General features: G+C 32.4%; 2 protein-coding genes across 2 annotated transcripts in view; one reads left to right on the forward strand and one right to left on the reverse strand.

Annotated features, from left to right (window-relative positions):
* The window catches only part of LOC139490037 (uncharacterized), a 100,478-nt gene that overhangs the window by 42,735 nt on the left and 35,389 nt on the right, over positions 1 to 22,354 (reverse strand). The window contains exons 23-24 of the mRNA XM_071276889.1: positions 11,316 to 11,567; positions 1,817 to 2,011 (exon numbers count right to left, since the gene is read on the reverse strand). Coding sequence (XP_071132990.1) covers positions 1,817 to 2,011; positions 11,316 to 11,567 — 447 coding nt within the window. The remainder of the gene's footprint in view (positions 1 to 1,816; positions 2,012 to 11,315; positions 11,568 to 22,354) is intronic.
* Positions 13,267 to 21,113, forward strand: LOC139488556 (uncharacterized). Its single transcript, XM_071274282.1, has 6 exons — positions 13,267 to 13,726; positions 16,536 to 16,654; positions 17,425 to 17,685; positions 18,629 to 18,766; positions 19,460 to 19,858; positions 20,913 to 21,113. Exons 1-5 carry the CDS (start codon positions 13,374 to 13,376, stop codon positions 19,771 to 19,773), a joined length of 1,185 nt encoding a protein of 394 aa, XP_071130383.1. The 5' UTR covers positions 13,267 to 13,373; the 3' UTR covers positions 19,774 to 19,858; positions 20,913 to 21,113.

Raw genomic sequence — 22,354 nt, forward strand, 5'->3', positions numbered from 1 at the left:
GAGAAGAAAGGTTTCATAATATGTTTTAAGAAAATAAAAAGAAAACAAGGTGTCACCGTACTTGTTTTCTTGCTACAAGTAAAAATAAAAAATTCCCCTATTAACCCAGTATAAATTTTGTACTAAAAAAGTTATCTCCCCTTAAATGGCTCATTTGAAAATAATGATTTTAAAACCAAAAAAAATTATATTTGTTAAAATATTTTGAATAATACGATTAATTAACAAGTTTTCTCTAAATAGAGAAAACAGTCTTACCATTGAATTGCAAATCTGTCTCCAAATTTGCAGATTTAGGCAAATAACTAGACCGATTTTGTACTGTGATTGTACAATCCAAGATGGCGGTATACCATCAATCTACCTTAATTAGCAATTTTACGAAAATTTTGCAGTTTTTGGTTATTATCTTGAATATTATTATAGATAGTGAAAAACTGTACGCAGCAATATTGTTCAGCAAAGTATTGTCTTCAAATAGTTCAACATGACAAACATGGTCAATTTATTCCTTAAGGAGTAATTGCTCTTAATAGTCATTTCAAAAGATATTTTCGTTTTTTGTTTTGTAATCTTTTAGGAAAATCATATCTTCTGATACTACTGAGTCAAATTTAACCAAACTTGGCCACAATCATCATTCGTATAACCTAGTTATAAAAAGTGTCAGATGATCCCGCCTGAAAATCAACATGACCAACATGGCTATAAATAAAACATAGGGGTAATAATGCATTGTTTGTCTTTTTATCATGAAAATTATGATATTTATAGAGACACATTTGTATTTCTGTTGTGTCTGATATGAATTAAATCATATTAGAAAAATAAACACTTTTAATCAGAAAAATGATCATCGGAGAAATATCAATTGAAGAGAAAATGTTGCCGATATAGTTAGTAGACTGTCATTCTTAATAGGAGGATCATTACCCTCCAATGAGAATTTTGGTACTCTCTTTTGATTGTTTTAAAGCAAAAAATAAGACAATAGAAAGAAACTAAGCAGTCAGAAAGATCAGATATACAAGATCAACAAAATAGAGATTTTCCCCATGAAGTCAATTCTCGTCTACAATGTTGGAGAGAGTCCTTTGTTTGATATGCAAAAAGATCAGGTGAGCGACAAAGGCTCTTAATGTGGTATGGGAGTCTAAATTAAAAAAGATATAATTTGTTCATACTTGCCAAATCGTAGTATCTATTGATATATGTTCAAAAATATCATAAAATTGATAGGTCACTGTGCATTTTCCTAAGCTACAGGTCATGACAAAATGACACATTTTGTATGCATTATACAGGGAAAAATCACCATTATGTGATTAGAAGTTAAACCAAATGATAGAATTGTAAAATAAAATACGTGAAGATAGCTTTTATAAAATGCTTTGAGAATACTTAAAGAAAAGATAGGTTCACCGTGTGTTTTTTTCGGCTAAAATACGAAATAGCAAAATTCCATGTAGATTTCTTCAGAAAATGCACAATTTCAGAGCTACCTCCCCTTAAAATGCCGTTTTAAAAATACTGAAATTCAGACAGAACTTATCAACACTTGTGCAAATATTAATATTTATAAGTTATAATCTTATAAATTTGTTCTTTTAAATGCAAATTCACATTAGTTATCTGCATTCCTGCATCAAATTTTACTATCTTGATTGAAAATCTGGACCTTAGATTCTGTGTTTTTTACAATCCAAGATTGCGAAAGACACCCATACCACCTTAAGAGCCTCTAGTATAAAGTAATAAATAGACAATTGGTTTCCAAATGAAGTATATTCGAGGTAATAAAATAATATTAACATACTTATGCATATATCTGGAGGTAAAGCCGGTAGCCATATGTTTTTTCCTGTGCAGTCATATGTCTTTGTTGTGTTGCCATCAAAGAACAGAAATCCACTATTACATGTAACTGTGCAGCTGATGTTACCAGAAGTACAAGTCACAGGTGCAGCATTTGGTATGCTTACTGGGAAAGACTCACGGAAACATGCATTAGCTAGAAAAAAAATGTAAGATATGAATAATTGGTTTTTAAGGTAAAATATATCTTTATATGTTTGATCGTATTATTTGCGAATGAAATGAAACTTTTCACAGGGCCGTCTCCAATTAGTCAATCCATCTATATTTTTTGCATTTCTATTGTCAAATTGAATAATAACAAAATAATTTTATTTTCTTTGTAGTTTATTTAGTGGGACCTTTATACATGTTATATTTCTTCTTAGAGAAATCCATCACTCATTGAACAAGTCACCTGAGTAAACAAATATCTTCTAAAAAAATAGAAATAACTGCATGTGATGTTGTTGATATTCAATATTTATAATGAATATATTTGATCTGTTAAATGTAAACTCAAAAACTTAAAGCTGGTTTCTGACAAATATTTCAATTTGTTCCTATTAATTTTGTTTTTTCTGTTTCACAAACAAATCTGGAAAACATGACACATTTAACATTATAACCCTATTGAATGTGATTTTAACTAAACAAAAATCATATAAAAATGTCATGCCATATTCTGTGTGTGTGGAAAAAAACTAAATTGAAAATTAGATTCATGACCACACAAACATGACAAATGTATTAGTTTTTATCTGTTTTCAACGATATATTATTGAATTATTTCAAGTAAACGAGGAAGTTTAAATGTATATTGTCTGTAAAAATTGTAAGAACTAGGTTTGTCTTGTACAATGAAACATCTCCTATATAAAATTTGAATCAGGTAAATTGCTAGTTTTTCTTTAAGGACCGACATTTTTTTGAATTTTGAACATTCAAATGCAAAATAAACTAGAGGCTCTAAAGAGCCTGTGTTGCTCACCTTGGTCTATGTGACTATTAAACAAAGGAAGCAGATGGATTCATGACAAAATTGTATTTTGGTGATGGTGATGTGTTTGTACATCTTACTTTACTGAACATCCTTGCTGCTTACAATTATCTCTATCTATAATGAACTTGGCCCAGTAGTTTCAGTGGAAAATGTTAGTAAAAATTTACAAATTTTATAAAAATTGTTGAAAATTGACTATACAGGACAATAACTCCTAAGGGGGTCAATTGACCATTTCGGTCATGTTGACTTATTTGTAAATCTTACTTTGCTGAACATTATTGCTGTTTACAGTTAATCTCTATCTATAATAATATTCAAGACAATAACCAAAAACAGCAAAATTTCCTTAAAATTACCAATTCAGGGGCAGCAACCCAACAACGGGTTGTCCGATTCATTTGAAAACTTCGGGGCAGATAGATCTTGACCTGATAAACAATTTAACTCCTGTCAGATTTGCTCTAAACGCTTTGGTTTTTGAGTTATAAGCCAAAAACTGCATTTTACCCTTATGTTCTATTTTTAGCCATGGCGGCCATCTTGGTTGGATGGCCGGGTCATCGGACACATTTTTTCAAACTAGATACCCCAAAGATGATTGTGGATAAGTTTGGATTCATTTGGCCCAGTAGTTTCAGAGGAGAAGATTTTTGTAAATTAAAGATAACTAAGATTTACGAAAAATGGTTAAAAATTGACTATAAAGGGCAATAACTCCTAAAGGGGTCAACTGACCATTTCGGTCATGTTGACTTATTTGTAAATCTTACTTTGCTGGACATAATGGTTGTTGACAGTTTATCTCTATCTATAATAATATACAAGATAATAACCAAAAACAGCAAAATTTCCTTAAAATTACCAATTCAGGGGCAGCAACCCAACAACAGGTTGCCGATTAATCTGAAAATTTCAGGGTAGATAGATCTTGACCTGATAAACAATTTAACTAAACGTCTGATTTGCTCTAAATGCTTTGGTTTTTAAGTTAGAAGCCAAAAACTGCATTTTACCCCTATGTTCTATTTTTAGCCGTGGCGGCCATCTTGGTTGGTTGGCCAGGTCACCGGACACATTTTTTAAAATATATACCCCAAAGATAATTGTGGCTAAGTTTGGATACATTTGACCCAGTAGTTTCAGAGGAGAAGATTTTTGTAAAAGATTACTAAGATTTACGAAAAATGGTTAAAAATTGACTATAAAGGGCAATAACTCCTATATGGGTCAACTGACCATTTCGGTCATGTTGACTTATTTGTAAATCTTACTTTGCTGAACATTAATGCTGTTTACAGCTTATTTCTATCTATAATAATTTTCAAGATAATAACCTAAATCAGTAAAATTTCCTTAAAATTACCAGTTCAGGGGCAGGAACTCAACAACGAGTTATCCGATTCATCTGAAAATTTCCGGGCAGATAGATCTTGACCTGATAAACAATTTTACCCCATGTCAGATTTGCTCTCAATGCTTTGGTTTTTGAGTTATAAGCCAAAAACTGCATTTTACCCCTATGTTCTATTTTTAGCCATGGCGGCCATCTTGGTTGGTTGGCCGGGTCACCGGACACATTTTTTCAAACTAGATACCCCAATGATGATTGTGGCCAAGTTTGGTTTAATTTGGCCCAGTAGTTTCAGAGGAGAAGATTTTCTTAAAAGTTAACGCAGGACGACGACGGACGACGGACGACGGACGACGGACGCCGGACGCCAAGTGATGGGAGAAGCTCACTTGGCCTTTCGGCCAGGTGAGCTAAAAATGAATTATGGTCTTTGTTGTAAGGATGTTATAAGAACTCATTGAAAAGTATCAAAAACTTACAGACTTTCAGAAGAGATCTTTTTAACTGCAAGTAGGTGATTTTATGTATTGATACATAAAATAATTTAGGTAATGTCGATTTATATCTGACCTATCATATATACGACTAATAAACCATCTGTACTATTGACAATTTTTATTTCATATTCATTTATCAAATCTTAAGTTATTAGTTTTTTTCCAGTGACGTGCAGGTATTTCATTTAAATGTGCTAAGCCACATTAAAACTAACATCAATAATACAAATAATCAATGTGAACACAGAAATGCTGACTAATGGGCTAGTGATTATAGTTTAAAAGTGAGGGTGTACTCATAACAATACAGGTACAATTTGCAATTAAGGAGATGTAGTTTGATTGCTTATAAGACAAATATCCACTAAAGTTCAAATGAAGTAGATGTAAGACTACAATTTAAAGTGCGCACTTGGTGCCCATAGGAATGCCCATAACCTGTCAATATACTTCATTACCAAAATATACATGCCTAATTTACCTAAGAAAACATGCAAACCTTTAATTATCTTTTCATTGTTCCAGTAAGTGTATTTAGTTTACTTTTTTATTACAGAACAATGCTTTTTATCAATTGCAAAAAATACGTTTTTAATCAGATTTTTCAAAGGACCATTTATTCAAATTAAAAAAAAAATAGATTGTGAGGAAGTATGGTGTATAGGGTCAAGCAGTCGTCAATGTCAACATAATTGAATAGACCATCAAACTGCACGTAATCTATCCAGAACTTGTAAGAGTTTTACACTCCGAAAATAATTCATTCCTTTATTTTCATATGCTTTATGAATTTCCTGTTTATAAAACTATGATTTTTATCGAAAAACTACGGACTTTCTTATCCCAGGAATAGAATACCTTAGCTGTATTTGGCACATTTGTTTGGAATTTTTGGTCATATAAGTACATGTTTGGCTTTATAACTATTTTGATCTGAGCGTCACTGATGAGTCTTATGTAGACGAAACGCGCGTCTGGCGTATTAAATTATAACCCTGGTACCTTTGATAACTATTATAACACAATATAATAGCATAGAAGTAAGAAAACTAGTTAACAGCAAAATTGATTATCATAGAAGCCGCGATTAAACGATATAGTTTGTGTAGTTCAGGTAGCCAATGCAAAGTAGTGATCTTCAAATGAACAGAGGAGGCTTTTAGCTGAGCTGTGGATTTTACATGATTATTCATTATCTGACTAACCGTTGAGTGCACAGCCTTGAATATAGAAGAATTTGCAATTTCGTTCTTAAAGAAAGTTAGGCCTTGATTCTAAAAGGATTGGCCATTTTATTTTTAAGAACTGCTTAGTAGTATTCCCGTCCTATAATTAAACTTGTACTGGTTTTCTATATAATTGTTGAAAATATTATTTGCTCTATGTTATCAAAATGATGAAATTGTACTGATATTCGCAGGTATTAATTTCGCGAATTGTGCTTCTCAAATAAGTTTCCTGAGTATTTATTTTCACAATTTCTTTGTGAAAATAATATAACTAAGTCTCGGTTATTGCATAGAAAGGTATATACTACGTAAATTCGAGCGAGGGGCTGTGCCCCAAGCTCTTATTTTCATAGTATATACCTTTCTATACAATATCCAATTTAGCACATATTTACAACTTGAGTAATCCTGTAACTAGTCTATTGATATGTTTTGGCTGACTGGATGTAGCTCATTTACGTAGTTTTGTAAATCTACACACTATAATATCATTGTAAAAATGGGATTTCAAAGGCCCTTGACTTAAGAATGTAAAGAAGGTAGCTGCTGGTGTAAGTATGTTTATTGATATGAACGAAGCGTTGTTTTACTATAGATGTACTTATTTACATGGTAAGATGACAAAATGAATTGACCAAGAGCAGACAATTCTTAAATTGTACAAAGCTTTACATTCTTGAAAACATTTTTTTAATTTCACATAAAACCTAATACTATCTTAATACAAACAGTTGGATCCCCTCCCACATCTTTGGTTAAAACACCTTTTAAAAATGGCTGGATCTGCCCCTGGTATGTACCCATAGGTAGTCTAGTGGATAGTTTATATGCATGAAATATTTGTCACTGGACATTAGGCAACCAATTATCGACCAATTTATGACTAAATATATCAAATTGCTTTATTAATAATTTCCCTTCAAAAGTTTTTATGGTTGACTCTTTTTGTGTACAAAGTAATTGCATGGAAGATAAAGGTTTACAAATTTTAGATTGAGTTGTACTTTAATCAAGGTATAAAGCACCATTATTATTACTCTTTATTTAAATGAAAGAAACTTTTTTAATTGTCAAAACAAAATTTAGATCAAAAGATTGATTAGTAGGATGTTAAAAATCTTTTTGAAAACTAATTACAAACTATTTAGTTAAATTTGGAACGCATCATTTATTTCAAAATAGCCAGTAGCAATTTTTGTTATAATATCTTGATTACAATACAATGAAATCTTACCCTTGTGGTCATTCATGCGTAGTTACTTAGTACACGGAAAAAGTACGCACTATGAAAATTAGAAGGCAAATTCAACCAATTTGATTGGACGAGAAGTTGTAAGTATGTGCTAAGTCGTTCAGAAGTTAGTATTATTGTCTCGTATAATAACATGAACTGAATTAAAAGTAAATGCGTAAATAGCCGTCGGGTAAACTGTAACTTTGTTTATAAGTAAATAAAACATTTAACTTGCACCAATAATGCACGTAAATACAGGTAAATAGAATAAAATGTATTATTTTATCAAAAAGTGACTTAAAATAAAACAAGAGGCTCTCAAGAGCCTGAATCGCTCACCTGAATTTTTTTGGTTTAATCTCTCATCAATGATTATTTTGGCTTTTCAATTTATTTAAATGTTCTTTGAATCGTCCTATTTTCTTCAAAAGCAAAAAAAAATCATTTTCTCCTATGTTCTATTTTAGCCATAGGAGCTATGTTTCTTGACATACAAGGAAATGAAATATAAAATTTATACTAGATACTCTGAAACTCTGAAACTCATTTAGCCTAAGTTTGGCTGAAATTGATACAGCAGTTTCATAAGAGAAGATTTTTTAAAGTAAGTCAACATGGTGAACAAATTGTGAAAAAAGTCTTTAAAGGGCAATAACTCCTAAAGAGGTCAATTGACAATTTTGGTCAAATTGACTTATTTGTAGATCTTACTTTGCTGATCATATTTGCTGTTTACAGTTTATCTTTATCTATAATAATATTCAAGATAATGACCAAAAACTGCAAAATTTCCTTAAAATTACCAATTAAGTGGCAGCAACCCAACAATTGGATGTTTGATTCATCTGAAAATTTATGGGCTGATAGATATTGACCTAATGAACATTTTTACTCCAGTCAGATTTGCTCTTAATGCTTTCGTTTTTGAGATATAAGCCAAAAACTGCATTTGACCCCTATGTTCTATTTTAAGTAACGGCGGCCATGTTTTTTGACGGATCAAAAATCAAAGCACACACTTTGTGCAGGATAATCTAAGGAACAACCATGCTAAGTTTTAACCAAATCCATTCAGTAGTTTCAGAGGAGAAGATTTTTTAAAGTTAGCAAATATGATGAACAAATTGTGAAAAATTGTCATTAAAGGACAATAACCCCTTAAGGGGTCAATTGACAATTTTGGTCAAATTGACTTATTTGTAGATCTTACTTTGCTGATCTTTTTTGCTGTTTACAGTTTATCTTTATCTATAATAATATTCAAGATAATGACCAAAAACTGCAAAATTTCCGTAAAATTACCAATTAAGTGGCAGCAACCCAACAATGGTTTGTTTGATTCATCTGAAAATTTCAGGGCTGATAGTTCTTGACCTAATGAACATTTTTACTCCATGTCAGATTTGCTCTAAATGCTTTCGTTTTTGAGATATAAGCCAAAAACTGCATTTGACCCCTATGTTCTATTTTAAGTAACGGCGGCCATGTTTTTTGACGGATCAAAAATCAAAGCACACACTTTGTGCAGGATAATCTAAGGAACAATCATGCTAAGTTTTAACCAAATCCATTCAGTAGTTTTAGAGGAGAAGATTTTTTAAAGTTAGCAAATATGATGAACAAATTGTGAAAAATTGTCATTAAAGGACAATAACCCCTTAAGGGGTCAATTGACAATTTTGGTCATATTAACTTATTTGTAGATCTTACTTTGCTGATCTTTTTTGCTGTTTACAGTTTATCTTTATCTATAATAATATTCAAGATAATGACCAAAAACTGCAAAATTTCCTTAAAATTACCAATTAAGTGGCAGCAACCCAACAATGGTTTGTTTGATTCATCTGAAAATTTCAGGGCTGATAGATCTTGACCTAATGAACATTTTTACCCCCATGTCAGATTTGCTCTAAATGCTTTCGTTTTTGAGATATAAGCCAAAAACTGCATTTGACCCCTATGTTCTATTTTAAGTAACGGCGGCCATGTTTTTTGACGGATCAAAAATCGAAGCGCACATTTTGTGCAGGATATACTAAGGAACAATCATGTTAAGTTTCATTCAAATCCATTCAGTAGTTTCAGAGGAGAAGATGTTTGAAAAATTGTTAACGACGACAGACGACGACGACGACGACGACGGACGCCAAGTGATGAGAAAAGCTCACATGGCCTTTTAGGCCAGGTGAGCTAAAAAGAAAATACATTTTTTTTGTGACATAATCATTGATAATAAATCATTCATCAGAAACCAGTCATCATAGCCATATCACATTTATTAAAATATTCAATTTTCTATATATTTATAATACATATCTATCACTTCCGTGCATGTCTCACCTAGTTTCGAGTGATTTAAACGACCCAGAGAAAATACCCAATTTTACTATCCATACTAAGAAACAAAAAGGCAACTAACTCGACGCCATTTTTCTGCTATCTATAAATAAATAGATTGACCTACCTGGATTCCCCAACGATTTCTCTGGGAAAACGTGCCTTCCTTGCCGTCAGATCGCACACATCGTTGATATTTATCAAATTAGTATAATGTTCGTAACATTTTTAGTCCCTCTCCAGCATATAATAAAAAGATTTTAACTATTTTGACTAATTTCAAATTTACGTGCCCGGAAGTTTACTGTTTTTCCCGAACTTTTGTTAAAGGGAAGTAATAATTTCCCGGACTTTCTCGGAACATCTCTCCAAGTACGTATGAAAATAACAAAATTACAAAAGATTACAAAATTTTCTATAGAAATTCCAAATAAAAAATAATGGTGTTTTGAAATTCCCAAGACATATGTTTATGACACAGAAATGTTTTTACTGCAATAAAATGTAGGATTAATTACCACCAACTGTCAAATTCAAGGGAATATTTTTTTCAACCTACTTTCGAATACAACCGGATGTGACGTACCATGATTTGGTGGTATTACACCTTATACATTTGTAGAGTCGAATAATCATAGTGTTGGTAGATTGTGAGACCGATATTATAACATAATATTTATTATGCCATAGACAGACGTATAGACGAACAAAAAAATAGAAATATAACTTCTGTAGTAACGGAACATTTAATTTGTTGATTTATTTATGTATAATTTTATTTAATTTTTAATTAGATAACATAATGGTTGTGAATTGAGGGCATATTTTACAAGTTATTTGAAAATCATGTGATGGTAAAGACATCTATAACCTTCACTTTTGTTTTTGTCTTTTAATCTGTTTCTTATTTTGCATAAATAAAGAGCAGTTTTATATCAACATCAAATGACATGCGATATAGCCTACGGAACCGTGTTCCGTGTTTTCTTGCCTATAAAATCAATTTGGGTACTTTTGACAACATAAAAATGTTATGCATTCCATTTAGTCGTTTTAAACAAAAATGGTGGTAATTGTGTTAAACCTTGTGTCCATGATAAATTAAATCAGTAAGCGTATCAAGATATTTATCATAAGTTTTTCGAGTTAACACTGGAGAAAATTATGTCAGTGCTGACAGTTTTCTCAAAAACGGTGTTTTGTCTAGCAAAGATTAAACATTTTGAAAACGGGTTTGATTGTAACATATAAGCTTTTCAATAATATGACTTTTGTGTATGTCTAATTATATAACTTTGCAGAAACTTAACGTGCGTGGGTGGGTAACAAAGGGTCAGATCGAGTTACTTTTTTCGTACAGTCTTTTTTTAGGAAAACATCCATTTTGAAAAGTACAAAATAACCGTTTTTTTCTTTCATGAGGTTCAAAAGATAAAATCTAATGATTCTATCAAACATCTATCCCAAAGTCACATATACATTTGTTATCCCTTTCATTGGTCACCATAGGTGGATCCAGGGGGCACTGAGGGGACCGCCCCCCCCTTTCGTGGAAAGAACTGGTTGATTATATAAGGAATAATTGAGGCATGAATGGCGCCCGTCCCCCTTAGGTCAGTCAGCGGGCCCCCACTCAAGAAAAGTTCTGGATTGGCCACTGGTCATCGTTACCTTTCCATGCTATCCAAAAGGCAAGAGCAGGCATTAACAACCCTATATGCAAGGGGACTGTGAATAACTTTAAGTCGTATTACATCATTCAATAACAATTCTTTCTTTTGTCGCTACAGAGTGCTCTTAAACCTACCTTTAGTTTCTACAAAAAAAGAACATTGGTCCTCGGCTCCCCACGTACCACTTGCAGTGACAACTACTTTCTTCTGCTCTACCATTGCTGTATGATCCAAGGTAATTAATTCTGCAGGACTAAAGTTAAATTTCAACTTTGAATCTGAAGGTATTACTGACACAACATCCCTAACATTGAAGACTTTTCCAGCTGCTGTGTGTATGTATATTGTTTTGTTAAGTGGACATATCAGTTGATGTACTGAGGTATCTGAAATAACAAGAATTGACATTTTAATACCAATCTATGATCGGATGACACTTTTGGTTAAAATTGAAGTTTTGTAAATCATATGTACATCCGTGACCATTTGTTACTTCACAATTCCAAAACGGTCACCACAACTGATATTAGCGTCAATAAACTTTTCGGGATGTTTTAACTTGATCATTAGATTCGAAAGTAAGCATCAAATTTGAGCTGTTATTACATGATAGAACAAAGATGGTATAAATGTGCATCTAGTTTAAATTTATATTCAAGGACTCAGTTATGAGTTAGTAAGTTAATTACAATATAGAACTTCCTGATTTACTTAAATGTTAAAAATAAAAGGTAGGTTTTACGCAAATGTGCCACAACGATGTGCCGAAGTGTTTGATGAAGTGGTTCTGATTGTATTTTAGGAGTAACATCCTTTTGTTGTCACTTTTTATGAACAAACGTAGTTGTACTATTATATAGATATATAATAAGCATCATACGTTTTTATCTACTATGAAAATAATTTAAAAAATAATCATTTTACGCTGGGGCAAACTATATTATTTCTCAAGTAATTTTGGTATATATTTTTGCTGCAGTAAACAAATAATACCAACACAGAAATACATTTATACTTCATAAAGTCTAGGGCTAATCCAATTATGCTTAGATAATGAATTTAAACAGGATAATGGCAAATTTCCTTGCAATACTGGTACCGTTCTCATATATGTTCTAAAAGAAATGATAATCAAATTAGTATTCTCAATGTACATGCTCCCTAATTTGATATAATAGGAACTTGTTTTGTAAACTGCGGATGTTTAATAATGAATGGTTGACTTATTCCGTACATGTCTTACTGATGAATGGATCCAAATTATAAAAAAGCCTAAATGAATGATACTCGTAATAATTAAGCATGAACTTGTGAATATATGATAACGTAAAAGATTCAATTTCGCTTTTCTTTTCTTCTGTTTTAGAAAATAATTAATCATATCTAGTGTTTCAATGCAGCTATATGTATTGACTGCTAGACTAAGTCAATAATGATTTCTAAGAACAAAATAAATCACACTCCATTTAATATAAAAATGCTTTGTATACTAGTAAGTGAAATTAATCATAACAAATTTAATCAAGTAGGAGATTGAGATAAGATTTTATGACATTCAAGACTTTCTGTTTCCATTGTAAATGTAATATTTACATTTACTTTCGCAGAGGTCCGTCATCACACATTTTTTTTTTTTTTTTGAAATAATGAAAGAGTTTAGAATCATCTTAATTCAAGGTTTTGCACAGAAAGTATGGAGTTTATGATACCATTTCACTAAAATAGAATAATCAATCCAGTCAAATTCACAGCTCAACTCGCTTTTGCTTTTTCACACAAACACACTACACATGCTTAATTTTCGTACATTCTGTTACGATAGATATAAGAAGGTGTGGTATGAGACAAATCACCATCCAAGTCATGTTGACGTTGGACATCGATGAGTTATGCCAATTTGAGTATACTTCCTTTAATAATATAAAGACAAATGCTTAAACGATGGTGACACACCAATTTTTGATTTCAATAGCAAGTAAGAAACAGAAAGCAGAAAATTTCCCAAAAATGGTCCAACTTTCATTTTTCCGAGAAATAAACTCAACTTTAAAACGACAAGCTTTAATATCAGTTCTATTGTTAAGGTAGAGACGGACGGGTATCACATGACCTACTAGCACGTGCATTTTGCGTAATTAAAATCGGTTCCGATTCTTTTTTTACGCAATTGGTAGACAAGGTAAACAACAAAAATGGCAGACGACTGCGACCGCCTTCGTGTTCGCGGTCGGTTTATAAAGAAAGATAGATTTAAAAAATCCACAAGGATGGACTCTTTGAATGAGAGTGGTAAATTGAATCAATGGGGAGACCATAATTACGGTTCGAGGGGAGAATTGCCACCGGAACCGACAAAAGAAGAGACACCGGTATTAGTTGAAAACATTGCCTCGAATGTTACGGTTTCAACTGATATCGGGCAGAGTGAAAACATCTCATGGAATGAAGGCAGGAGGGTTGTTGAGTTGGAAGTTCTAGCGGAACAACTCTTTTGCAACAAATGCAACACCCCACTTCATCTGAAGGATATAGTTGGTGAAATGAGGTAAACAATAATTTTCAGCACCCCTTCATCTGTTCATTTTTTACAAACTATTTTAGCCTAAACCATGTGAAGTTTGTAGGAATATGATTGCAATTCACCTTCAAATATGTCCTGCTGTCAGAAATCGTTACAATTTTTTTCTCAATCTAAACCCTTGTACAAAATGTTTTAGGAAATACATAATTTATTAATTATTTGGACTAAGGCAAGCTTAGCTATGAAAAATCAAGTTAGATATGAAACATTCCTCAGTTACTGACATGTTAACAAGTTTATAGAATGAGAAATATACATAGCTGTGATACATACATTGTTTAGTTTCTCACTTTCTGACACTATATACTTGTCACTGCCATGACTGCACTGCATCAAAATGAAAGCCCTACATACATTTGTAAAAAGGGACAAGAAATAAATTTGGCATTTTCAGCACTGAGGTGTATGCACACTGGCTTAAAGGTTAACTTTAATGATAGTTTTGAGGTTAGAAAGATAGAATTTTTAGAATTCTAAAAAAAAAGAAGGTAAGAATCACCTATTTAATATTAACACAGAGAGTGTATATATATGGTTCATATTCTATAAATGTAACCTGTCCCAATAACCTCTTCTTTTTCTTTCATTCTTTCAACACATCTTCGGTCTGGGATGTACATGGGTGGGGGTTGAAGTTTTAAAAGGCATTTGCTAGGAGGGGTGCTGTCCAAATTTTCAAGAGGTTTGGACTCCGTTTTTTTCTAGATTTTTTTAATTTTAGTTTTAAGACCATCAATCTAAGTTTTTTCTTTTCTTCAAAATTCAACACTATATGTACATGTATTTATAAGGAAATCTGGATTCAAAATAAAAAATCATTTCCTGGACCACAATAATTGGTTCCATCAAATTAGGGGTCGGAATATTTTTTTTAATGTCAGAAAAAAACACACACATATTAGCTTATATATAGCCTTCTTATATTTTTGACACAAGTTGGATTAATGTTTAACCTCGCTACATTTTGTATGTGTCTGTACCAAGTCAGGAGCCTGTAATTCAGTGGATCAGTTGTTAGTTGCTATATATTATATTTGTTTTTTGTTTATTATTTTGTACATGTATAAATTAGGCTGTTACTTTTCTCATTTGAATTGTTTGACAACATTGTTTCTTGGCCTTTTATACATTGTAGCTAATTTTACTATGCTACAGGGTTTTACTCATTTTTTGTGGGCCCTGCAGGCTGACCTAAAGTTGTTAAATTCTGTGTCATTTGGTCTCTTGTTGAGATTTGTGTAGATGGTTGTTTTATTGGAAATCATACCACATCTCATATAAATAAAATTTTGTTTCTTTCCCCTTCCCTTATATAATGCAATCTATATATATAGCTACCGCAGAAAAATGTCCCTACAGACCCTACTAAAAAAATGTTGTTTTGACATTTTGAATAGAAATAGTTGTTTTCTTTCAAGTCTATTGATAGACAATGATAGATAATAAAAATGTAAATTTCTTGACATTTTGGTATACTTCCCTTCATGAATACAAAATAAGATATTTTTCCTAAATAACCTTCAGGTACATTTTTGTATACATGTATGTACCTACCCAGTACATACCCATTCCCAGTAAATATAATTTTTGTCTGAAAGGAGAAACAACATATATTTTAAGTTTGGCCTCCCGATAAAACAAGAGTGATCACACTGAAATGTCTCGCCTTCTTTACAAATCATTGATATTATGTTGATAGTCCTAAATATAAAGCTCTATTACAACTGTCACATAAACTCGACATTAACCAAGAAAACTAAACATTGATCAATGAACCATAAAAATTAGGTCAAGGTCAGATGAACCATGCCAGGCAGACATGTAGGCTAACAATTCTTCCATACAACAAATATAGTTGACCTTTTGTTTGTAAATTAAGAAAAACAGACCAAAACACAAATACTTAACACTAAGCAATGAACCGTGAAATTGAGGTCAAGGTCAAATAAAACCTGGGCAACTGACATATAGATCATAAAATATTTCCAACTACCAAATATAGTTGACCTATTGCATATAGTATTAGAAAAATAGACCAAAACTCAAAAACTTAACTTTGACCACTGAACCATGAAAATGAGGTCAAGGTCAGATGATACCTGCCAGCTAGACATGTATACCTTACAATCATTCCATACACCAAATATAGTAGACCTATTGCATATAGTATGAGAAAAACAGACCAAAACGCAAAAACTTAACTATAACCACTGGACCATGAAAATGAGGTAAAGGTCAGATGACACCTGCCAGTTGGACATGTACACCTTACAGTCCTTCCATACACCAAATATACTAGACCTATGGCTGATAGTATCTGAGATATGGACTTGACCACCAAAACTTAACCTTGTTCACTGATCCATGAAACGAGGTCCAGGTCAAGTGAAAACTGTCTGACGGGCATGAGGACCTTGCAAGTTACTCACATACTAAATATAGTAATCCTATTACTTATAATAAGAGAGAATTTAACATTACAAAACATCTTGACTTTTTTTTCAAGTAGTCACTGAACCATTAAAATGAGGCCAAGGACATTGGACATGTGACTGACGGAAAGTTCGTAACATGAGGCATCTATATACAAAGTATGAAGCATTCAGGTCTTCCACCTTCTAAAATATAAAGCTTTTAAGAAATTAGCTAACACCACCGCCGCCGGATCACAATCCCTATGTCGAGCTTTCTGCAACAAAAGTTGCAGGCTTGACAACAAAATGATATGACCTACCGTTCATTATAATAACTATATTAAATTTTTATCTTACAGGTACGGCTTAGGTAGTCTTTTGGAGGTGGTATGTCAGATATGTTCGGGTATGAAACTGATATCTACAGGCAAGCGGAATGAGAAAGGAGCATTTGATATTAACTCGAAAGTCGCTCTTGGTAAGTGCAAAAAGCTTTAATATTTTGTATTTCATTTATCATTCTGACATGTAAATGTTTTTAAAGTAGTTTCTTTCAAACCCATGACAAGGGTATGAGGTGTTGAAATTTGGGTACTGTGTAGTCTAATTTATTATTTACAGTGTTACTTACACCAAGGATTTCTAACATGTCTATAAAGCATTGGCTTATGACTTGTTGTTACATGCATCTTTATTTCATTTATAATTGTCTGTATTTGGATGACGCCTCTATTGTGCTATTTCCAATAAAATATTGAATTGAATAAAGCTTACAGTGTAGCTATTACAAATCACTGCAGTGGCTGTATATATGTATATGATATATTGTTCTTTCTTATTAAAAACTTGCCTAATGTTAAACTAAGAAAGATATTTCATCATTTCCAGGACAACATTTTTATTCTATTTTTATAACACTATTTTTAATTCAAAGGATTTTTGGCATCTTCCAGAAAAGAAAATCCTATCTTCATAACCTCACTACTTAGTAAACAGCAAACCAATGTATGAGCTTAAATTGATTTTAAGTAAGGAAGTTGTATTTTTTATGTATTTCTGCTTGAACATTAAAAAAGTCAAAATGAATTATGACATTTAGCTTTATGTGATCACTACATGTAGGTTATAGCGCTATCAATTGTCACCCGCTCTTTTATTGAATTGTAATTTATTTGATTGATAAAGATATCTATATGCAGTATGTAGATAGTAAAAATTAATAATCATAGTTAATCATAATAATTTCAGCAATGATGCACTCTGGAATGGGTCCTGATCATGTTGTGAATTTTCTCAGCACATGTAACATACCCCCACCTGATCCCAAGACACTGAAAAAGAAAGAGAAATCTATAGCATTGTCACTTATGGAAGAGGCATCTGATTCCTGCAAAACTGCTAGTGCAGAAGAGAAAGCTATTTCTCTATCCCTAAGTGATGAATTAGAATGCAGTTTTGACGCTGGTTGGCAAACAAGAGGCTCTGGTTGGCAATATAACAGTAACACAGGTATCTAGTCAACATCAGTAATATTATACATGTAAAAATAGCAGTGGAGGAGTTTATTGATGTGTAAATGCTTCCGAGTTGCTTATAAACTGAATCAAGTCAGAAGGAAATGATGTAAAACATGTGTGTTATTTAATTCTGTCACCTTTACACATCAATAAACTTGTCCAAAATAACTATTTAGGTTTCAACTATGAAAATAATAGGTACATATAGGTTTACCACTGTCCCTCTGTATATCTGTCCTTTCCTCCCGATCATGGTTAAATTTTTTATGTTTAGGGCCATATTCAACCTACTTTACATGGTAGATCAATATACTTGGTCAAAAGATTTTTCCTAGGAATAACTAGTAGAACTGTACATTTGGGTTCAATAAAATATAGGCCATTCTATCCTACAGTAATGTGTTAAGTATTAAAAAGAAGATGTGGTATGATTGCAAATGAGACAACTCTCCACAAGAGACAAATCACAAAGAAATTTACAACTATAGGTCACTGTACAGCCTTCAACAATGAGCAAATCCCATACTGCATAGTCCGCTATAAAAGGCCAAGAAATGACAGTGTAAAACAATTCAAACCAGAAAACTAACAGCCTAATTTAAGGTCCAATTCTCAGCTACTATTTTATTTCAATGAAATTTGGTAATAAGTTATCGTGATTTTACCACAGGTTGGCCCTCTATGACAAATATTTTACCCTGAGCGATAGAGAGGGGTAAAATGTCAGCATAAAGGGACAACCTGTGGTAAAATCAAGATATATTCAAGCCCCCATGAATTATTTCTATTCTAATAGGACAAATATGGCAATTGTTTTGGATCGAAGAATTTCAAACATTATTCATGTATTTTCTATTTTGAATATAATTATTAGAAACTGTTTTCAACCTTTTCTTATGTGACTAAAAATGACATGGACTTTGTATTTTTTTCAGGACATTCCAGTCTAGTTGGTGTAAAGACTGGAACAGTTCTAGACTATGATGTAAGAAGTAAACTATGCAGTATATGCCAGCATCATTTGGGAAGAAAGGAAACAGTTCCAAATCATCCATGCAACAGTAATTGGCAAGGTACACAAACAACAATTTTTTTAAAACGTCTTTTTCAAGCAAAATCCAATAGCGATGATTTCAGGTTAATCCAGATTTCTGCGCCCTATAGTCTGCCCGCCTGTAACAAGTTGTGCCCCCTATATATCTAGAGAATCATTATGATTTCCTACATTGGTTTCAGTTGACAACCAATGTCCATAATGGTAAAGATACAAAATATTTTCCACTCATTATTCACAGCAGGCCCACAAAGTTCCATCTCAATGAGTCTAGTTTTAATTATTACAGTTACAAAAACCAAACTTTTTTTTGTTTTTGTCCTTGAAAAAAAGGACAATGATATTTATTTATGATTGCATAGTCATAACACTGCCTTATGGCTATGCGCTCCCAAACCAAGTATGTATGTTGTGTACCACCATACTCTTTAAATGACCTTATCCCAACAGGGGAAGTTTCAGCCATTTTAAAAAGTTGGGGGGGGGGCAACTATATGTTCCCATTCAAATGCATTGATCGTCTAAAAAAAAGGTGAGGTGGGGTTCCAACCCTCTGGAACCCTCCCCCTGGATCCACCACTGTCCCAATGTCAAATAACTATATGATTTTTTAAGTTACTTGTATAAAAAGGGAGATGAAATAAGTTTCAGTCATCTTAAATAGTTCTCATGTAAGAAATTGTAGTATTTACAGTGTCCTTTTTTGTTACAGGGTCAAGTAAAGGCATGGAGCCTGACATGGCTTTATCAATGGTTACTAGGATGGACAACAGAGGGTGCACAGTTGGGATCATTCACGCAGATAATGACTCCACAACAACCTCAAGACTGAAGCAAAAGTTTGCAAACATAAAAAAAAGAGACGACAAAAACCATGTCAAGAAAAATCTGTCGAAACAACTGTATGCAGCAGCAAATAAGTACAAAGAGCTGAAGGGGAAAGGAGTTATTGCTTACATACTTAGATGTTACATGTATGCTATAATTCAAATCAGTCAAAGGAGGATGAACTTTGTGAAAGATTAGACAGTATAGTTCCTCACCTATTTGGAGACCATTCAGGCTGTTCTGGGGATTGGTGCACATATTCCAAGCAACCAGAAACTTACAGGTTTTAATTTTTTTAAATTTGAAGGATATTATACATATAAAAGAAAGTGTTTTTAATGTTTTTAGACAACCGCAAAAATTGAAAATTTTTTAGTCGTATATATTGGTATCACGTTGGCGTCGGCGGCGTCGTTGGCGTCAGCGGCGTCGTTGTCGTCTGAATACTTTTGGTTTTTGCACTATAACTTTAGGAACAAGGTTTATGACCATAAAAGGAAGGTTTGGATTGATTTTGGAAGTTTTGGTCCCAACGGTTCAGGAATTAGGGGCCAAAAAGGGCCCAAATTAGCATTTTCTAGGTTTTTGCACTATAACTTTAGTTTTAGTAAATAGAAATCAATGATCTTTTGACACAAAGTTTATGACCACAAAAGGAAGGTTGGGATTGATTTTGGGTGTTTTGGTTTTAACTGTTTAGGAATTAGGGGCCAAAAAAGGGCCCAAATAAGCATTATTCTTGGTTTTTGCACAATAACTTTAGTATAAGTAAATAGAAATCTATGAAATTTAAACACAAGCTTGATGTCAGACCATAAAAGGAAGGTTTGGATTGATTTTGGGAGTTTTGGTCCTAACAGTTTAGAAATAAGGGGCCCAAAGGGTCCAAAATTAAACTTAGTTACTTGCTAATGGACTATTCTATCTGAGATATTATAATAACAAAATGAGTTTTCGGGTAACATAAAAATGTAAGAGCAAATCTTCAAATACAACACAGTTTTTGTTATGCACATTTACTATTAATTTTTAAAGAAATTTTTATATTTATAATTTTGAAATGTCATCTGCGGCACAGTGCAAAAAACTTCATCCGACAGGTTCTTCATTTTTACCCCCTGAAGATATGTGATGTTGTCCAATCAAAATCCTTGGTATAAAAAAATGCATTACAATACATAATGAATGACACAGAGTTCAGCAGCTTAAGGAATATTCAACTATTTAACTAATTGGTAAATAAAATTGTACAGTTTAGATCTATTTGAAACATTGTCATAAATCAACATACATATAAATGAATGACATTTCAACTTTTTTCTTTTATATCATTTCAGATATAAACATCTACCAAAAGGTGAACCATTGTCAAATGAAAACCTGCGTAAGCACTTAGAGACAGTGACAGAAAATTACAAGAAAAGATCAAGCCAACTTGTAGATTTAGGCTCAACACAGAGCAATGAAAATTTCAACAATATAGTGGCAAGCAAGGCTCCAAAAAATAGGTCAGTAACTAAAAACATTGATTATAACCTTTCAGTAACATCCACCCAAACAAACATAGCAATAAAAAATAGAGGTCTTTCATTTTTGAAGGGAGATGATTGCTGTTTGTCCGTCAAATGAAAATTGACTATTTAAGAATTTTTTTATCTGAAAACTGACTTAGCAGAATTCTATTTTTTAAACTTATAATGATCATTGACATATTCTTAAAAAAAAACAATCCTTCATTTTGATATCATTGTATAAACAAAAAATAACCAACAGTGCAAACAGTTAAATAGAAACTTAAGTAGTTCAATATGCATATATGTACTAATTATGTGAAAGAATATTTTTAAATGAATATGTTATGTTTGTATCTGTAAATTAGGTAAACAAACATAATAGTCTCGCGTCTATCTGTTCAAAATAATCTCGGAGCCAACGGAATCAGACCCAATAGTAAAATAAAATTAACTGTAATTATAAAAGTCGAAGATGTTTGTGTTTTGTGTAAATCAAGTTCAATGAGCACATGAACAATTTGTTTAAATTTTGTCGATGGTTAGAAGATTAAAAAAATAACAGTATTGATTATAATTGTCATTTGCAAAGCATAACAACATTTCACAATTGAGGAAGTGTATGTTAACATTTAAAAACGATGTTTGTATGCAAGAGCTTTGTAAATCTGCGTAAAATCATTTTTAAAAACACGCATAGCATTACTATGCAGGTAAAAGATTGCGAAATTCAGATCTGCATATTATGAAATTTGGTCCGTAGCAATTAGGATCTCAGATCTGACAGGCAAACTTTTATCAACGTATGTCTTTGGTAAATGTAACCGTCAAATGCTAAACATTTTTCATTGTGCTGTTTTTCTTCATTCTTTCATCTGAATAAGATATACATATCAATGTGTTTATCATATTTACAATACCCTTGTAGCCTGCGATTTGAATGATATCAGATGTAAGTAATATAAAGAAAATTGTAATTGGGTTTTGTTTTTGATTGTTGATTGCGGACTGCTCGTAAATATAATTAAGAAATAATTCATGGAAGCCATAGATTTGTTGGAAATTTACACATGGCCTGGGCCGTGATATTCGAATTTTATCCTGAGCGTTAGCGAGGGATAAAATTAACGAATATCACGGCCCAGGCCATGTGTAAATTTACAACAAATCTATGGCTTCCATGAATTATTTCGATTCTAATAGGACAAATACGATTATTAAAAAACTGAAGCGATGATGGGTATACCATGTGTGTGGCTGTTCTATTT

The sequence above is a fragment of the Mytilus edulis genome, chromosome 9 (genome assembly GCF_963676685.1).
Source record: "Mytilus edulis chromosome 9, xbMytEdul2.2, whole genome shotgun sequence".
NCBI classification, from domain to species: domain Eukaryota; kingdom Metazoa; phylum Mollusca; class Bivalvia; order Mytilida; family Mytilidae; genus Mytilus; species Mytilus edulis.

What these genes read in the sequence shown, in the direction of transcription:
- LOC139488556 (XM_071274282.1), top strand. Translation starts at nt 13,374, where the DNA reads ATGGCAGACGACTGCGACCGCCTTCGTGTTCGCGGTCGGTTTATAAAG. An exon ending in GATATAGTTGGTGAAATGAG is followed by an intron (nt 13,727 to 16,535) that starts GTAAACAATAAT and finishes TTTATCTTACAG; the next exon opens with GTACGGCTTAGGTAGTCTTT. An exon ending in GCAATATAACAGTAACACAG is followed by an intron (nt 17,686 to 18,628) that starts GTATCTAGTCAA and finishes TATTTTTTTCAG; the next exon opens with GACATTCCAGTCTAGTTGGT.